Raw genomic sequence first — 18265 nt, 5'->3', positions numbered from 1 at the left:
AATGCAAAGAAAAAAAGCATCCCAACGCCAATTCACGGGTCAACCATGATAATGACAGAGCTCTTCGTTTGTGATTACATTATGAAAGAAGGGAGAGAAAATCTGGGAAGATCTAAGAGATGAAAGTTGCCTCCGAATAGAGTGTGCCTTGCTCTGTATCCTCAGTGTCCCCGACGCGAATATTCAGGGAAAGCTTCTCTTGAGGCGAAAACTATGGAGTGATATTAACATCAAGATCCCACCACACGCAGTGAGCCATTATCTCTCGCTTACCTGATAAATGTATGGTTTTGTTCCAGCAACACTTCCGACAATGGACTTTATAAAACCCGGAACCTCTGCCATAACATCAACACGATCAAGGCGTTCACCCAAAGAACCCTCCAAGACTGCTTCGACAGCCTTGCCGTCCTTAGATTTCCCATCCCAGGTGAACTTAATCGACTTGGGTTCCGGCCAGTCGTTGTAGGTATCTTCGGCGGATTCGACATGGATCGCAGGTTTGACTGGTCCTGCAACAACGATTTCACCGTCCTTTGCAATGCCACCAACGCTCACAATGGTGGAGCCGTATGAAGGAGGTGTGGTGTACTCCATGAACACCGCCGAGTACGTTGGGGATTGGAAAGTTCCAAAATTCCACCGAGCGGCTGCAATAAAGCATTAACCTTTATACCGTGGGCATAAAAACCCACATCAATCAACGGCTTCTCATTAAGACAAAGAACATACCAAGATGATGAGGCTTCATGCCTTGGAGGGCATGAATGAACAGGCCATGACCTTTGAAATCAATTTCCCTCTCCGGCGTAACAATGGTACCCTCGACTGTACATCTGGGCCAAAACACATGACGCATGCTCCCCCACGGGTTTTCCGGATCAGTGCCAAAGTTCGAGGTGCCATTCTGTCCAATCGCGAAACCCGGCGCGGCTCGTTTCAAATTGATATTGACGAGGCTGTCCTCATTAATGGCTGATTTGATGGAGTATGTATCACCCTCAGCATTGAGCGTGAGGGCGATGTTGTCCCCGCCAAAGGAGAGCATGTCTTCATCGAACATATAATTATGAACAGAGTCACTGCACCATATATGCGGTGATTTGCCGTCCGTTCCGTAGATCTTGGAATTGAAATGGCAGGTCGTGTGGAGTCCGCTGTGAATCGAAATGACAACATGTATATGATGGAAATAGCTTAGCAAATCCGTTTCCAATATGGACGCAAAAGCAAAATAAACATAAAAAGTAAAAGAGCATCAGCATCTCCCCCCGAAAGTTTGCTCACGCGACATTGCTATAGATAACCTGGAGCATAGCAAGCTCCCCACTATCAGAAAAGAGATAGAAGGTCTGAGTCTCAACGCAAGTAGACTGCATCGCCCTCCATCGCAAATCATCCTTCGTTAACTCCCGGTATGGGGTTTCCAACGCCTGTGCCTGCGCTGTCACTGACTGGATGGCCTGTGGGCCATATATGGGCTCCTGGGTCCCCGCAACATTGGCCAAGCTAAAGTAGGTAGTACAAAGTAAGCAATAGGCATAACGCTGGGTACAACTAACGGGGATCGAAGCTGCACCTACGTTTGTTTGAACCAGTTCATGATGTGAGAGAAATGGAGCTGATCTAGGAGGAGGGATAACAGAAATACCAGGAAGAAGATGAGGAGGGAGTTGTTGGAAGCAAAACAGGTAGGTATATCTTCCCGCCGGAGAAACCAGAGCCCCGGGACTATGCTAGATACGGCAAGCGAGCTCCGACGACGTGGCAACGGCAAATTCAGCAGCAGCAGCAAGAAGTAGCGAGAGATTGTCTTTGAGGAGCAAGAATGCATATATAAATAAAGATAAAGACGACGAGAGAGCAAGAAGGGACAGCTGCGTAATGCTTAGTCATCCGTCTGCGGCTAAGTTTACGGCGGTATTATGACGCGGCTATATTAAGCGGGCGCTAATTCGGCTTATCCTTGTTAATGGATCTGCAGCCGCAAAAATTGAAGAAAGCCGACACCAGGCCTCACAAATCTCGCGGTTTCAACTTGTGAAAACTTCCTCCCATCAACTACTTGCCACATTAGTATTTGCCCTTGTCTTTCTTTCCCTTTGGCCCTGTCCTCCCTCCTCCTACAATCCATCCACAATGGCCCAGAAAGCCGCCGCAAAGGAGCTGATCGTCAAGCTCATCGTGGGAGCGGGACAGGCCAGCCCGAGTCCCCCCGTCGGCCCCGCACTCGGAAGTAAAGGCGTGAAGAGTATGGATTTCTGCAAGGTATATCCTATTGCAGCTATACGTCAATTGGTTGCTGTCGCCGCTATAAACTGACTTGACAATGAACTGTTAAGGAATTCAACGCTCGCACTGCCCACATCGAAACCGGAACTCCGATCCCCGCCCTCGTCACCATCCGTCCTGATCGATCCTTTACCTTCGATTTACGGACCCCGACCACATCCTGGCTGTTGCTCAAAGCAGCGGGCGTCGAGATACGCAAGGGCCGACTTCGGGGCACGGAGAACCCGGGCAAGAACTTTATCGGCAAGGTGTCGCTGAAACACGTGTATGAGATTGCGAAAATCAAGCAGTCCGAGGTCCGCTTGTCTGGGATAAGCATGCAGTCGCTATGCAAGAGCGTTATCGCGCAGGCAAAGACGGTTGGCATTGAGGTGGTCCCTTGAGCCTTCTAAAAGTTTTTTGGCTTTGTTTTCGTGAGCATATCTGGGGTGAACTTCATCTTGATCTCCCCTTTCCAGTTTTTTGGGATGGCGTAAATTTTGACGGCGTTCTTTGGGGAGGAAGGCTACTTTTATTTTATTCTCTTATGTTTCTGTGCATTATTATTTGGATCATAATACCATCCAAGCGAAGCGATTGCATTTTTCTTCTGCTGCGACTGAACAGGAAATAACAACCTGTACCGGTTTATATTGTGTGTATTATATAGGATGATTTAGGCGCTCAATTCTTCATTCAATCAATGCTAACGATAAGAAAGCTGTTTTTTGTGAGATACCACGTTGTGCAGGGAGTGCTAGTATTTAGTTGAGGAGCTTGACTTCTAGTAGTTACTCAGGAAATCCTCAGATGTTGTCCTTGATATGTAACACGAGCACAGACACCCGGCAAATACTCCGGAGAATAACACTTGTAGGTGGAAGTATGCACTCTGTACTACGGTGTTAAATGCGGTGCCTGTTTCTAAATTTATGGAGAGAACAGATTTAAGTTCATCCCAAGTGGCTAAGAAATTGCCCTGAGCCACCGAGCCTGTTATTTATAAATCGCTGCCAACAGCCTCAGCTATTTTTTCCAGTAACCGTGGCGTTCTGGAAAATTTCATATCTCCGTCCATCAGATCTGTAGCTCAAGACCCGGTTGCCAGCGAGTGTTGTCTAGCCCGCAGCCGCAGAGTGGGTATCGCATCGACAATTTTAGTGCTCGGCTTAACTACGGAGTAGTTAAGTGACGATTGTGACTCCGTCGTCGTTCCGCCATCTGTCTCCTCCATTCCACCTCTCCTCAAGCCTGCTCAGGCAACACCACCGCCCCGCTCACTTTCGTTGCTTCGCGCCGTCGGGCGCGTCACCAGCAGCACATCCTCCCATTGCCGCACGCACGCAGCCTCTTGTTTCTGAAACTCAACTGTTTGTCTGCAGAAACTGCCAACTCCCCAGTTCAGCCACATCATCACCCTCCTATCCTGTTTGCAAACGAAAAAAAAAAAAAAAAACCTAAAAAAGTTTCCGGTTTGCCGTCATCATCGCCAGTCCCGATAGCTCTCCCGATAGCGCCAATCGAGGGGTAATGTGTCTCGAAGGCTCCTGTTCCTCTTCCTACACACTCTCTGCCGCTGTTGATGGCCATGGCTTCCGAATCCCCGCAGTACGAAGGTACGTCTGACACAACGTAGAAAAAAGAAAAAGCAACAAACAAGGAAAAGAGAAACGAGAAAAGCAATCCTTACTTTGATGGCGCCTTCCTCCCACCCACATAAAAGGTGCACGGAGTTGATATTTGCTGACTTCAGCTTGTCTTCACAGACTCTCCACCTTCAGATAACAATAATCAATCGCCTCTTCAGCAAAACCAGCAGCAGCAGCATCAACCGATTATCTCTGCCATGGCGAACCATCCGAATTCCCGGCCATCTTCCCAGCAAGGTCCGCAATCAGTTCGCTTTGCTTCTGTAAACCAGGAGATCGAGCCTGCCTTCTCCATTCACGAAAGTAACGAGCCTGCTAATACTATCCCCCGGATGAAAGACGAGATACAATCCCTTGCAATACAAATACAAAAGTCCAAGCTACAGGAAGCCCGGTTGCAAAACTTCTCTTTTGATCCCGTTTCCCTTCCCCCCTCAAGAGTACGTGCTGTCTATCTTTATTCCCTTCCCCCTTCCCCCCTTATTTTACCTATATATTTTCTATTCTTTCTTTCTTTTTTACTCGTTCGTTTGTTGTTGGGACTTCTCTTTTCCTTTTTTTTCGTCTAGAGCAATTGTTGGTGGGCTCTCTTATATTAGTTCTACGCTGTTTTTTTATACCCCCAGGGTTCACTTGTTAACAAAACGTGTTTCAGGTTCCCTCTAAAGAATCCGGCAGTATTAGGAGCTCTCGGGATCCTAATAGATCTAACCCGACGTCCCCTCCTATATCTGGGGCTCAGTCCCCGTTACTTACCCCTACCGGCTCTGGAAGCCGTGAAGGCAAGCGGGGAGATCACGTTTACTATAGAGATGGGATCGGAGTGTCGGAACAGTCCGAAATCACTCCACAGACATCTCTATCAAATGACGCGTCGGGGAAAGGATACGATTCTGCCGGGGCTGGATCCCGCCCTTCGACCTCTTCAGAACTTTCCTCGACCAAGAATCCAGACATTACCGCCGCAGATAGCGGGAGACAACCTCGTGCCCCCAGATCGCAATTTTACCTAGCCCGGTCTTACGAAACTGACTCTCGCGATCCAAGCCCGGCGGCACCCCAGAAACATGAACCAAGCTGGAGTACACCCGCTTCAGGGGCCACTACTCCAGCCGGAGATCAAAATGACCCTTACTCTCGAACCCGTAGACCACCCCAACCTAAGAGTCTTTCCCAGATTGATCCGCGATTTGTTTTTGCTAGTGTAGATGCCAAGCGCCGGGGGAACCAGTCGCGATCTCCCGGCCCCATACCTCGATCAGCCAGTGGGGGTGATCTGAAGGGCTATGAAAAACGAGGCGTTTTTTTCACTGGAAGAAAGGACAGCCGTTTGGGTGATTCGAGCGGGTTACACGAAGGCAAAAGTTCCGGGTCAATGTCGGAACTGAAGCGCTTTTTCCGGATGGGCAATAAACCCAAACGTAGTGGTTCGCCTGCGTCTGCCTTTTCGAGAAAGGAGTCCGCAAAACCAAAACATCCTCAGTTCCAGCCAGCGAGTGTATCTGTACCTTTTGCGGATGATCATGGCCTCCAGTCCAAATATGGAAAGTTAGGCAGAGTTTTAGGGTCCGGCGCAGGTGGCTCAGTTCGGTTGCTGAAACGTAATTCGGATGGTGTCACGTTTGCTGTTAAACAATTCCGAGATCGCCATTCGTGGGAGAGTGAAAAGGATTACTCAAAAAAGGTGACAGCGGAGTTTTGCATCGGATCAACATTGCACCATGGCAATATAATTGAGACCATGGATATCATCAACGAGGGCGGACGGTGGTATGAAGTCATGGAGTTCGCTCCATACGACCTTTTTGCGATTGTCATGACAGGAAAAATGACGAAGGAAGAAATTGCGTGCTCATTTTTACAGATTCTCAATGGCGTTACTTATTTGCATGGGATGGGTCTCGCACATCGGGACTTGAAATTAGACAATGTTGTTGTCAACGACCAAGGGATCATGAAACTGATTGATTTTGGGAGTGCTGTTGTTTTCAGATACCCATTCGAGAGCGACATTGTGCTCGCAACTGGTAGGCTACCCTCAACGGGATGATGCGTGGCATCTCCTCTACCTCTTTCCTTCTCTTCTCGCTAACAAAATACAAATTTAGGAGTTGTCGGCTCCGATCCGTACCTCGCACCTGAAGTTTACGATGAGAAGCGTTACGATCCGCGACCTACAGATTTATGGTCATTAGCGATAATTTTCTGTTGCATGTCGCTACGTCGATTCCCGTGGAAACAACCCCGCATGACCGACAATTCCTTCAAGTTATTTGCCTCACCCCCAAACCATCAGCATTCTGAATCCGAGTCGAGAACCCTTCTAAAAGCCCGCCCAAGGTCAACACCTGATCTCCCCAGCGTCGTTGGTGCAGCCAACAAACAACCCCCCTTTGAGGATGAAAGAAGTGATGGTGCCCGTTCCTCGAGTCACCATCGCCATCACTCTCGGTCGGCGTCGAGATCCCGGTTACCACTGAGTGTTGAAAACGCGGCCAACACGAGTCCCAAGGATGGTGAAAATGAACCGAAAAATGAGACTGTTTCATCTCAATCATCTTCCCAAGTGGTCCAGACGGGCCAGCGTCAAGAGGTTATCAAGGGCCCATGGCGCCTTCTACGTATTTTGCCCCGGGAAACGCGACCCTTGATCGCCCACATGCTTAAACTTAACCCTCGAGAGCGCGCAACGCTAGAGGATGTTCTAGCAGACTCGTGGGTTCGAAGTTGTCAAGTTTGCTATCAAAAAGAAAACGGCACTGTGGTTCACGCAGCCAATCATACGCATGTCTTGGAGCCACCGTCATCGGCTCAGCCTCCAGCAAACAGCAACAAAAAAGACAAGCCCTAGTTAGCCTCGAGCCTCCCTCATTGTTGAGTTAAGGAGTGATTTCATATTGTTTTGTTTTGCTTTTGTTTCGTTTTGTTTTTGCCCTGGTTTGCGCCCGGCGCATCGATCTATCCTCATAAAAATAGATGGCGAGGGGCGAGTACATAATTCGTTACGCCCCGATACTATATCAGTACCATTCCATTCTCTCAAGCCATGCCCGCATGCGAAACCGAGTAACTCCGATCCCTCCACCTTCCACGTCCAACCCCAACCCCGCATCCATCCACAACACCCTCCAACCTGGGACAAGAAACGACAAACACAAAAGTTCGATACATGTGTATCTTCACTTTCTTCCAGCTGGCCAGTTCACTACCCTAATCTACTGACGGTTTTTTTTTTTGGTTCCTGTTTTTTACATCCCTGCATATTTTACATTGATAGATTGACTCCACCTTTTCTCCTCTTGTTTCCCTGAACTATTTCTGTCTCCGACTCATGAGTATTTTATCTTCATCGTCTTAAACATTCATCATGCATATGAGTTCTAAGTAATCATTAGACTGAGGGAAGGATTGGGAACAACGGGCTTGAGATGTTTTCTTGTCTGTTGTTACACATATATAGCTATAGCAATCAAATTGTACGTATCTAATGTATGGACTGTAAATGTACTGTACATTGCCTACTAATTCTTTTTAACTTATCATTGTAATCGCAATAACTTGTACGGCGATCATTTCCTCTTCCCCTGGCGCCATTCGTTACACACAGCGTTCCATCTATTCCTACGATGAGCTTGGGGTCCATAGACCCAGCTCGTCACATCCTTTCTTGCCATTTCCTGCTCCGTCCTGCCTCAAGGCTCGGCCCGATCGGCGAGTGTCCTCATGGGTGTTACTGTGTCCTATATTTACTGGTGATCAGGGGTTTCCCGTCCGTACCTCTTTAACAAGGACACACGAGTATAAGTCTGTAGTTACATAGTTACACTAAATGCAGCCAAGATCGACATACTAAATATTAGTATCTATCATGAATAAGGGAAAGAGTCTGATATCGGACATTTCCTCCTTCCTTCTTTTACGTACAGTCCAACTTTTAATATCCATCCCCACTTTTCCCCAATATTTTTTCTATATACAGGGCGGCCCTTAGGTGCGTGAGCGTATATACCCAAGAGGCCGGCTTGTTAACTATAAGGCAATCGTGGCGATGAAAAAACTTTACGCCCACGGTTTCCTTCCTTTGCTCTTCTCCCTTTTTCTTCTCTTATTGATGAGCCAATTCATCAGTTCCGCCATGGCAGGGAACTATATCATGTATTTAACCGGGTACGCTTTTTTTTTTTTTTTTTCTCCCTCCTGCCTTCGCCGAAATGATGCATTCAACTTATAAAACCAAAAATTTCCTGAAAGTACTCCGTCTATCTATCATAAATTAAACTAAGGGGAAACAAAAAAAAAAAAAAAAAAAAAACAGCCAGCACCCTCACCCCCCCTCCGACAGTTCCCTGATCAACCCCATAACCCATGTCGCCCTGGCATTTATGAATTCAGCTCTTTTCAACAAGGTGCTCACGGACCCTCCCACGACCAAGCCCGAGTGGGAGAAAAAGTTGTTCACCACGGTGGATAAAGTGCGGAAGCAGTTTGCGCCGGGCACGAAGGTTATGATTGCCATTGGTGGATGGGGGGATACGAAGGGCTTTTCTGATGCGGCGAGGACTGTGGAAGGGAGGAAGAATTGGGCGGCGAATGTGGCGGCGATGGTGAAAGAGATGGGAGCGGATGGTGAGTTTTATGTAACCTTTATATATATATATATATATATATATCTCCCCTTTCATTTTGCGGGTGTTGTTATTTTCGGTTTACTTAGGGGCATTATCCGTGATTATGGGGCTTTGTTGGGTGCAGACTGAGCTGTAAGAGGGATCTAGGGAACCAGAGGGGGCGTACTAATTTGTTATTTACTATTTATTTTATTGTAGGTATTGATGTGGACTGGGAGTATCCTGGGTGAGTTGATCTCCCACCAAATTTCTTCATTTTCAGTATATACATTCTCCTGCGAAATCGGCTGGCTAACATGGCATCCAAGCGGTAATGGCGCGGACTATAAGCAAATCCCCAATTCCGAAAAGAAATGGGAAATCGACGCCTACCCATGCCTGCTCGCCGAGCTGCGCTCTGCCCTGGGATCTGACAAGACAATCTCGGCCGCAGTCCCCGGCCTACCGCGGGACATGCTGGCCTTCACTCCAGAGACGCTCCCAAGCATTCTCGAATCTGTAGATTTCTTCAACATCATGACGTACGACCTCATGAACCTACGTGACACCGTCACGAAACACCACACAGGCCTAGCCCTCTCCTTGGAATCGATAGACGCATATATGGCAGCTGGCCTACCGCCCTCGAGAGCAAATCTCGGCTTCGCTTTCTACGTCAAATGGTTTCGCACTGAGGATCCGACTAAAGGTTCCGGCTGCGACAAGAACCCCATCGGCTGTAAGACGGTCCTGCTGGAAGACCCAAACACGGGCGAAAGCACAGGTCAGGCGGGAGCTTTCTCCTGGAACGAGCCGGCGCCCGGTGAAGTCGCCTCGTCGTTCGAGCGAGCCTTGGCTGGCGGTCGGTATGATGATTACGTTCCTATTCATTATGGAGGGGTGGGTGAGGGTGGTGGACACTACTTTTGGGATAAGAAAGAGAATATCTGGTGGACGTGGGATACGGGGGAAGCTATTAAGAAAAAGATGCAACCTATCATGGTGGCGAGGGGTTTGGGTGGTGCCTTTGCTTGGGGGTTGGGGGAGGACGGGCCGAGATTTACGCATCTGCAAGCCTTGGAAGAAGGATTGAAAGAGATTGGGATTGTGAAGTGATATCGGGAAGTGATTGGGATAGATAGGTGTGGGGAATGAGAGGGCAGTTGCGTTGCGCGCAATGTGGTTTTGTTTTGTGTTTCTACTTCCTCTTGTCATGTGTGCAATGCAGTATGATGAGTGGCTGAAGAACGTCCGAGGATGACAGTTGGGAGCTCCGTCAGGATATAAGCTCGGGTGGCACAAAGGCACGACAGCCCTAACGAGAGATGAAAAGAAAAAAAAAGGAATAAATCCCACCAAATGTAGAATCAAAAGCTAGCTGCCTACGCCCAATGAAGAAACGAAAAATAAATATAAATAAAATACTACCTCATATCTCTGTACCAGACGCCGATCTGGAATTTGCGGAAGTTACCGAGCTAGGGCCACCAGTCCCTGCTGTGTTAGCATCAGAGGCGCCCGATACGCCAAGTGCCGACATCTTTAGAGGTAGCTCCGTGTCATCATTGGGCCCAGGCTTTGCATCCAAAGCTGAAGTCGGCGCGGGGGCCGAGGGTGACGCTATTGCGGCTTCGGAACCTGGGATTGGGATTTCACGCTTGCCGTTGGCTTTGTAAAAGAGGACCATGTCGTTTCCAGTCCGCCAAAGGTGAGTGCGGATCGTGGAGAGGGTCATATCGGGTGGAACGAGCTGGAAATTTTTGTTTTGTTTAGCTTGAATTGCATCGTTATGTGTGGAGTATAGTGCATGTGGAAAAGGGTCATGTTTTGGCTTTCACCTCGAACCGGAGAGGCGTAGGGGAGGGGAGCATTTGGTCTGTGGAAAACTAGTCACAGTGACAGAAGGAACATACAGTATTTTGGCAGTATAGTTCCAAATATTCTTCTGGCTTCAGAGGATTTGCATCGGGCTCGTCAGGGTTTTGAGGGTCGATGCGTTCAGCGACGTATGCGAGGATCTTTTTTGCGCGGAGCATCCGATTGGCGTTCAAGCGGGAGGGATTGTTATTTGTTGAGAGGCTGCAGTACCGACATTCTGCGTCAGCTATCGAAAATGTGGATGGGGAATAAGAGCTGGTATAACATACGTATCAAGCTTTACGACCGGAGGGAGTAGATCTTTATATGGTTTCAACGCAAATGCGACTTTGGTTACCTCTTTGAAGGGTATAATGTTCTGCAGGGAAATAGTTGATGTATTAATTTCGTTAATTTGAAGATCGACATGATAGAAAGAAGAATTGAAAGGTAAATGAATAAAAGCTTACTCGTAAAAGGAATTCGCCGAGCCATTTCGGGATGGATTTCTCAAGCTTATCGGCATCAGCCCCTACAGTCCCGACGGTCCCTAGATAGAGATCTGCTGGAACGGCCGATTCGGGGTGTTCCTCTTGTATCAGAATTGCTGTATTTGGTGGCAGTGATAAGGCTGGTGTCTCATTTTCTTTGCTTGGGGTGATGCTAGAAGGCAAAGGTTGGCCCGGGTGTTCGTTCAACGTGTCTTCGTATTCTGATCTCATCTTTTGAATAACCCCGCCTAGGTTTTCTTCATACACTTTTTCTTTTTCAGATGACTTGTCATCAGACTCCTCTTCGATCTTCTCTTCGATGATTGGCTTCGTCTCGGTGGAAGTTCTTCCCAGCTTTTTGGGAAAGGACATTTGGAACTTTTTACCGAAACGCGATCCACTTCGTTTGCCAGGTTTATCCTCCTTCTCCATATCGGCTGGCGAAGATTCGAGCTGTGATTGTGATTCATCCTCAGCTGGACCCGGAGACTTTGGGTTTGTATCTGGAGAGTCAATTGTGTGCGTATTGGTGGCGGAGGCAAAATAGTCAAATTGGTCCTTACCAGGCCCATGGATCCCGGGCGCTGACGTTGACGGATTCCCTAAATTATCAGAAAAGGAGGATTGCGCTCCAGGAGTGACAAATCCAATGGAAAGTCCAGGTGTGGCAGGATGATGCATTCCACTACTTGTACGCATTGTACTGGAGGGACCAGCTTCGGCTACGTTTTGGGCAACTACTGTGGGAATTTCTATTGAACCCGGGGCATTCTGTCGAGAAATCCCTTGTGTTCCTCTCGCTTTTTCTTCAAGAGTCTGTCGAAATGCCGCATCTTGCTTTATTTCTTCTTCAATAAGGCTGGCGAATAAATAACGAAGAATCCACTTGCCAAGATTAACTGTTCAAATGAATGTGGTTAATTGCCTATACCATCTAATACTTGATCGCACAGGGAAAATGAGACGTACTTCTCTGGTCTTCCCTAAATAGGCTCAAGTCGTCAAGACCTGCCTCATCCGCATAGATTTCACCATCGAAACAACGGTTAGCTTCTAGGATCACTGATAGTCTCCCCGTCCGCGTATCCAACGTGCACCAGTTCGCTATCGTGTCTATCGTATTGACTTCAGATGTGACATCATCCAGGTGACGCTTCCCAAAGGACCGAATAGGAATACACTACCGAATTTTTACGTTAGAAAGGAATATTTCTTGCAGAGCACGTTCTATTTCTCACCTACCTTAAGGAGATCCCAGAGGACTACCTCCCCTGCCGTGTCCTGGGTAAGAGCGCGCTTCCTATCCTTGAGGAGGACATGTTTAATTAAGCCGTTTTGTCCCACTATCGTCTCTTCAGGAAGCGATTGAAGGGGCACTACCAACTCCAGATCATCATCAAGCAACATTTCATGGGTCATACGTCCCCCCATGGGAGCGGCCGCGTTTGATAACTGTAGAATGGAGCTGCGAGGAAGTCTCCGTGCTGAAGAAACAGATTCCGAAACTTCAGATGAAGGTTGGGTAGTGCCCATGCTTTGATGCGAGATAGCGCTAGAAGTATGTCGATGTTGTGATGGAAGTGGCAAATCAACTTCTGCAGTTGTGTCAACATCATTCCATCGGTTAATGCTGGATTTTGGCGTCGCAGTCCAGATATAGTCACCAGCAGCAACGACCTTCACGACTCCGTCATTTTCCTGAAGCGCGGCCACGCAGATCCCCTGGTCAAAATCCGTAGCCCTTCGAGAATCCGTTTTGGCAACAAAACCTGATCTGTCGCTGGAGTAGAATACGGAGAGGTGAGGGTGGTCGGAATGAAGTGACCAAACACTATCATTATGCATGGTCAAAGTATGCATGCATCGTCCAGCCGTCATGGACCATATTTTGACGGTCTGGTCGGAGGATGCAGTCATGATTGTATCTCCATCCTGATTGATAAGTATGTCTCGCACATTATCTGTGTGGCCAACAAATTTCGTGATCAATTTCCCTGACCTGTGGTCCCACACACGAACGACGCACTCCGGCCCTCCACTTGCTAATATCGAGCCCCTTGTGCTCAGCGCATATACGGAGCCTTTAGTCGCAAGTTCATCTTCAGATAAATCAATTTTTAACCTTTCTCCTGCTCCGTTCAAATCCCAGAGATATATTTTGTGATCCAAACCACCAGATGCAACCCATTCAGAGTGCGGCTTTGGTGTTGCTAGACATTTTACATAGTCCCCATGCTTGCCAATCGAAGGCGGTAGCCGCATGTCTTGAGATTCTGGCCGCCATACTCTAACAGTCGTATCTGATGATGCAGAAACGAGCGCCGAGTTGCCTTGCGCAAGGAGAATATCATTTACCCAATGTGTATGTGCCTGAACCTGGCGGCGGAAAGTCGTTGCTGGTATAGTCTTTGTACTCGAATCGGAAACTAAATTAGTGGATGTAGTGCCTGACGAGGCGGAAGAAGAGGGGTTAAAACCACCGCTCGATTTGAGATCAAGGTTTAAATCCCAGGCGCAAATAACACCATCGCGTCCAGCCGAATAACTATGTGACATGTAAGCTAGTCGTTGCAAGAACCCGTGGAAGCAGATATTGGACCAAAGATGGGCAAAATAATATAACACAGCGTATAATATAAAACATAGGGATTGTGTATACTGACAGGATTGAGCTCCCAGTGTCGACTGCAAGTCCATTGACACCGAGACGATGGCCGCCTGGACAATCTGGCATAGGCAGCACTAGAGGGAGAGATTGGAGTTAGCTGCCATTACGTATTCATCGCGGCAATACAACGCAGCGTAGGAAATACCAGGAATATTCAATGACAGAAAGAGGCAACATACCATAGCTGACTCGCTGGCTAGACTTTTTCGCCATCAAGCGTTATTATAGAGAAGCAATGGGGAATAAATTGGCGCAACCTCGTGTACTGTACATGGGGAACTTAGGCGACGACAATTTGGGAAGAGATAGACCAGGCCATGGGAAAAGGCTCTGTGGACAGAGGTCGAAAATCCGCAGCAGATGAACGTCAAATCATCTCAGGCAGCTTGTCGGGCTGCACCGAGCTCTGGTGTTGCTGACAAGGAGAGAGGACTGCAGCGGCCGCATCAAGCGGGAGATGGCTGCTCGAGGCTTATTAAATAAGGCAGAATATTTAACTGCGCTAACTAGCAGACGACGATATTAAAATATATATCAACACAAAAGTGGACTAAAAATATCAGAAAACGGTCTATAAAATCATATCTCATTCCTCGATATCGCCAAACATCTTGGATGATGTTGAGAACCGAAACGAAAGAAACCAATGCTCCCGAAGAATCGGAAGATCAAGCGGGGAACCACGTGATTTATTAAATAATCCATGGATACTGGAATGGATGGACGAGTCTCCTAAAAACAACGAGAGCGGCTTCTATCTCCTCTGTATCTCCTTACCCCGTCGTCGTCGTCGTCGTCGTCGTCGTCGTCGTCGTTATTTGACCCTGCCAACTGCAGATCACCCTGGTTTCAGTCTGGACCTGACAAGTCGTTTTTCTTTGGTGATATCATGCTGCTGGATTACATAGTAAGGCCTTCGGGTCAAAAGTAGTAGTATCTGGCCGTTATATCGCCGTCTATCAACTTGCCACAGAGTATTTCCGAGGTTGTACGGACATAGGAGTTTAGAACGGGGACACTGAGGAGAGCCCAATATTGCATGCAACCAATCATGGAGAAGATTCTCTACAATATTTTGGATACAACCGGGATCGGATATTTAATCACCGTCCAATAGAAAGTAAATAGGATATAGTGGGTGGTGCCGCGAATAAGATTTTTTTTTTTTTTTTTTTTTTTTTTGGCAGAAGGGGAATCCCAGCAAAATGTGGTCTGACCTGCGTATTATGGTGATTGAAATGTCCGAACCCCTCCTCTTCTCCTCTTTTGGTCGTCATGACTTATTAACATAACCAAAGCACTTCAAGAAGCGACAGGAAATCATCTGACGGAGGAGGAACAAATCACGACAAGATCAATGATAGCAAGTAATAAAGTGAAATAAACAAGTGCAATTACAGCGATCCAAGATGGACAACACTCCGCCGCTCTCAGAAATAAAACCCGTGTTTTCCCCCACGTCATCTCCCGCCGCAGAACCCCCCGCAGCTCAACAAACAATTGACGTCCTCAACCTCCAAACGCACATTGAGGGCGGATACTTTGTCGAGACTGACAGAGACCCTCTTCGCATTCCGAACCCGTTCCTGAAAGACAATAAGCCCTACCGCCATCAACCAGGGCATGCCACCGCTGAGGCTGTCCGTGACGATTCCACCCGTTCCGCCAGCACCTCAATCTTCTACTATCTCTCACCTGGAAGGCCGTTAGGTGTCTTCCATAGGAATCGGTCACGGACTGTGCATACCCTGCACCGTGGACGGGGGAGATATGTAATCATACACGCGGACGAGGTGGAAGAGGGCGGCAAGGCGAGGATTGAAACCTTTGTGGTGGGGAAGAATATTGCGGCCGGTGAAAAGCTGCAGTGGATTGTTGAGGGGGGGAAGTTTAAGAGTAGCTATTTGTTACCAGACAATGAGTCAGGGCAAGAAACGGATGGTTTGCTGATTAGCGAGGTATGAACTTTTTTTTTTTACAAATTTGTTTTGTTTCTTTTGGATCCCGTTCAAAGTTTTTCGACTTCAACAACGCGTCCTCAGTCCTCGTTTCGTCGTGGGCTACTTTACTGATGGATGCCTCAAATCGCGTTAGACTGTCGTCCCCGGATTTGAATACCAGGATAATGATTTCATGCTACCTGAGACCTTGGAAGAGCTATTGACACCTGAGCAAGCCAAGGAGTTGGCATGGATGGTGAAAAAAGCCGAGAAGCCAGCAAGAGTAAATGAAAAATGAGAGTGGAAAATTAGCAGAGTAAAATTTGAAGCTTCAGCGTTGGTAACTGAGGTGTTCAAGTAGCGAAATTGAACCGTAGCCGCAACAGCGAACAACAATTATCTCCTATCCTCTCTGCATAATTTTCTGTAAAACGTGCTATTTCACATGTTCATGTAAAATATAGCAGAATCTAAAATGCTGTAGTATATAATTAATATACATTCATCCTTCATGTCTCGGGACGATTAAAATATGTTTCAACCATCATAGGGGCTCCAGTCCAGCACGTATATTGCCAGCCTGTCTTGTTCGAAGCATATTCGAAGTAAATTGGTAACTACCCAAGAAGACAGCACCTCCAACCCCAATCCACGCAACTCTTGGCCCAATCCCTCTCCAGAACGCGCCAAACCCTTCCTCCTTCATGAGTCTACGCGCTACATCCCGCACTCGTATATGATCGCTGCCACTTCTCCTCGCTAGCATGACTCTAGTTTTGACAACATCGAGAGGAGTCGTCAGGCCAGCCGCAACAGCCCCCGCAAGGCTGCCAAATAATGCACTCGGTGCCGCACCTACCCCTATCAATCCAGACCCCGGGACGGTGCTGGTATCTGTTCCTGCATTCTTTCGAGATGCGTATGCATCTTTCATCGTCTCCCACAACGTAAATTGCAGGACCGTGAATGGTATCTCTCGCGCAATCGTGATGGTAGCGCCGCGATATAACTCTCTTATAACGAGCCCCAAGCCTCTAGCTCGTGTATCATGGGCGCTCCCGGTTCCAGCATGCCGTAATGAGAGGATATCCTTGAGCGCATGTAACGTGGATCCACCAAACAACCCTGCCTGGGCGCGTTGCTTTATTACCTCTGTAGGGACTCGGACTGCGCATGCGGATATTTCGCCAAGAGATGATGCAAGAGAATGTGTGAAGATCGCATGTTGCCAGGATACGGGGGTGTAAGTCGAGGATGACGGAGGAGACAAAAGGAAGCGATTTACGCCATCGTAGACGATGAAAAAGCTAGCGGCTGAAGGGGCAGAGCCGAGGAGGACAGAGGGGAGTCCAGCGTAGATTCCGCGCACGGTTTGCCGGAGAGACGGAGTGGAGTGTTTTGTGGAAGATCCAGTGTGTTTACGCGCTTGTTGGAGGCGGGTTTTTATGGTGTCGAGAGGGTAGAGCGAGAGGTCAACTGTAAGACCTGCCACAGCCCCGGACTAATAAACAGCAATGGGGAGTGCTGTGTGAGCCAAGAGAACTTGCGCGTAGGGCTTAGTATGGGGTATTGTATTATTAAGAATGGTTGCGTACTATGAGCGACCTCGTCCAGAGGGATGGATTTGCTGGAATCTGCTCTGGTTCAGAAGGCTCAATCGCGGCCATGGCGCTGGTGTGGAGTTGTATTGACGTAAAAGAGCAGTTTCACGACATCGTCACCGCCGCCAACGACATGTGCAAATATACATTTATCATTAGTGTACTGAGTTTGCTGGTGGTGCGTTGGACTTCCGCTGGCAAGCGTCGGCGTGGATGTGTCATCAGCAGAAAAAAAAGCCAATTTTGGAATCTCGGCATGCCGAGTGTCAACAGCGGCTCGTTCCAGAAACAAGCCGAGGAATTGCCAAATTCATGCGTAGGAAGTCGATATAGAAAGCGAATAGTAAAATATAGATTTGAGGGATATATTTAGATAATTAAGTGTGGAAGTCAAAAGCTGTGATCACCGGGAAAAAGAATTCACATGAATAGAATCGAGTAGACCTATCAAGGTAACTAGGCATTTAGAAAATATTCTATCTAAAAATATAATAGGACCTAAGGACTGCTTAGAGCTTTGGAATTCATTCCAATCTATCATTGCTGCTCGATCTCCGTATGTCACGTGATAATAACTGGTTGATTGCCTTCGTTTCTGCAAATCGATGGATATCAAAAAAATTTGAGGACGGTCACAACGACAAAATCCAGTTTGACTAGTACCATTTGAATGGCGCGAAGATCATTGCGACTTGGCAACACTGGCCCAATTTCCGCGAAAGAGTTTTGTGAGGCCGTAACACATCTATGGGGAAAATGGCGAGGCACTTCGACTCCAAGCTTGCCATCAAGAATAGGTTCGTTCATAGACCCTTCGCTTAATACCTTCGGATGCACTTTCGCTAACTTGTGAGTTTTAGGACTGGCTGTCAGCGGGGGCGCTGACTCGATGGCATTGGCTTTCCTATGCAGACAATTAATATCGGAACGCTTGATTCCTGATTTACAGGTGAAGCCCTTCATTGTGGACCATCTGGCTCGAGAAGGCAGCACGGACGAGGCACACAAAGTATCAGGTTGGCTTAGAGAACTCGGTATGGTTTTGCGGATAATGTATCCCATTTTGATTCTTTACATTGGGATTATGATATCTGACTGCGGACGCTAATTGGTCTGTAATCTACTGCCCGTTTTAGGTTTTGACCCTTCTATCCTAACCCTCCGTTGGTCGGACGGAACTT

General features: G+C 47.7%; 8 protein-coding genes across 8 annotated transcripts in view; 5 read left to right on the top strand and 3 right to left on the bottom strand.

Annotated features, from left to right (window-relative positions):
* Nucleotides 1–112: 112 nt before the first annotated feature.
* HCAG_02653 (survival factor 1) lies at nt 113–1603 on the bottom strand (the record flags this gene model as incomplete). The annotated part of the gene is made up of 5 exons (XM_001542432.1): nt 113–211; nt 274–650; nt 733–1157; nt 1288–1509; nt 1584–1603. The coding sequence occupies 5 exons, from the start codon at nt 1601–1603 to the stop codon at nt 113–115; spliced, it is 1143 nt and encodes a 380-aa protein (XP_001542482.1).
* Nucleotides 1604–2139: 536 nt separating this feature from the next.
* On the top strand, nt 2140–2675 carry HCAG_02652 (mitochondrial 54S ribosomal protein YmL19; the record flags this gene model as incomplete). Its single annotated transcript, XM_001542431.1, has 2 exons — nt 2140–2268; nt 2343–2675. The coding sequence occupies 2 exons, from the start codon at nt 2140–2142 to the stop codon at nt 2673–2675; spliced, it is 462 nt and encodes a 153-aa protein (XP_001542481.1).
* A 1184-nt stretch (nt 2676–3859) lies between these two features.
* HCAG_02651 (conserved hypothetical protein) lies at nt 3860–6771 on the top strand (the record flags this gene model as incomplete). The annotated part of the gene is made up of 4 exons (XM_001542430.1): nt 3860–3887; nt 4053–4360; nt 4576–5947; nt 6029–6771. 4 exons carry the CDS (start codon nt 3860–3862, stop codon nt 6769–6771), a joined length of 2451 nt encoding a protein of 816 aa, XP_001542480.1.
* Nucleotides 6772–8055: 1284 nt separating this feature from the next.
* Nucleotides 8056–9643, top strand: HCAG_02650 (hypothetical protein; the record flags this gene model as incomplete). Its single annotated transcript, XM_001542429.1, has 4 exons — nt 8056–8087; nt 8236–8546; nt 8747–8774; nt 8857–9643. The coding sequence occupies 4 exons, from the start codon at nt 8056–8058 to the stop codon at nt 9641–9643; spliced, it is 1158 nt and encodes a 385-aa protein (XP_001542479.1).
* Nucleotides 9644–10361: 718 nt separating this feature from the next.
* Nucleotides 10362–13725, bottom strand: HCAG_02649 (conserved hypothetical protein; the record flags this gene model as incomplete). Its single annotated transcript, XM_001542428.1, has 8 exons — nt 10362–10403; nt 10441–10606; nt 10675–10763; nt 10855–11774; nt 11845–12055; nt 12118–13420; nt 13535–13617; nt 13723–13725. The coding sequence occupies 8 exons, from the start codon at nt 13723–13725 to the stop codon at nt 10362–10364; spliced, it is 2817 nt and encodes a 938-aa protein (XP_001542478.1).
* A 1227-nt stretch (nt 13726–14952) lies between these two features.
* On the top strand, nt 14953–15781 carry HCAG_02648 (conserved hypothetical protein; the record flags this gene model as incomplete). The annotated part of the gene is made up of 2 exons (XM_001542427.1): nt 14953–15501; nt 15638–15781. 2 exons carry the CDS (start codon nt 14953–14955, stop codon nt 15779–15781), a joined length of 693 nt encoding a protein of 230 aa, XP_001542477.1.
* A 246-nt stretch (nt 15782–16027) lies between these two features.
* Nucleotides 16028–17150, bottom strand: HCAG_02647 (conserved hypothetical protein; the record flags this gene model as incomplete). The annotated part of the gene is made up of 2 exons (XM_001542426.1): nt 16028–16984; nt 17079–17150. The coding sequence occupies 2 exons, from the start codon at nt 17148–17150 to the stop codon at nt 16028–16030; spliced, it is 1029 nt and encodes a 342-aa protein (XP_001542476.1).
* A 690-nt stretch (nt 17151–17840) lies between these two features.
* HCAG_02646 (predicted protein) overlaps nt 17841–18265 on the top strand; it is a gene marked incomplete at both ends in the record, with an annotated part of 2212 nt that continues 1787 nt past the window's right edge. Inside the window, 3 exons of the mRNA XM_001542425.1 lie at nt 17841–17881; nt 17997–18118; nt 18221–18251. Coding sequence (XP_001542475.1) covers nt 17841–17881; nt 17997–18118; nt 18221–18251 — 194 coding nt within the window. The remainder of the gene's footprint in view (nt 17882–17996; nt 18119–18220; nt 18252–18265) is intronic.

This window comes from Histoplasma capsulatum, genomic scaffold, assembly GCF_000149585.1.
Source record: "Histoplasma capsulatum NAm1 scaffold_2 genomic scaffold, whole genome shotgun sequence".
Taxonomy (NCBI): domain Eukaryota; kingdom Fungi; phylum Ascomycota; class Eurotiomycetes; order Onygenales; family Ajellomycetaceae; genus Histoplasma; species Histoplasma mississippiense.
Note: the sequence above shows the minus strand (reverse complement) of the source record. Positions and strands in the feature narration are given on the sequence as shown.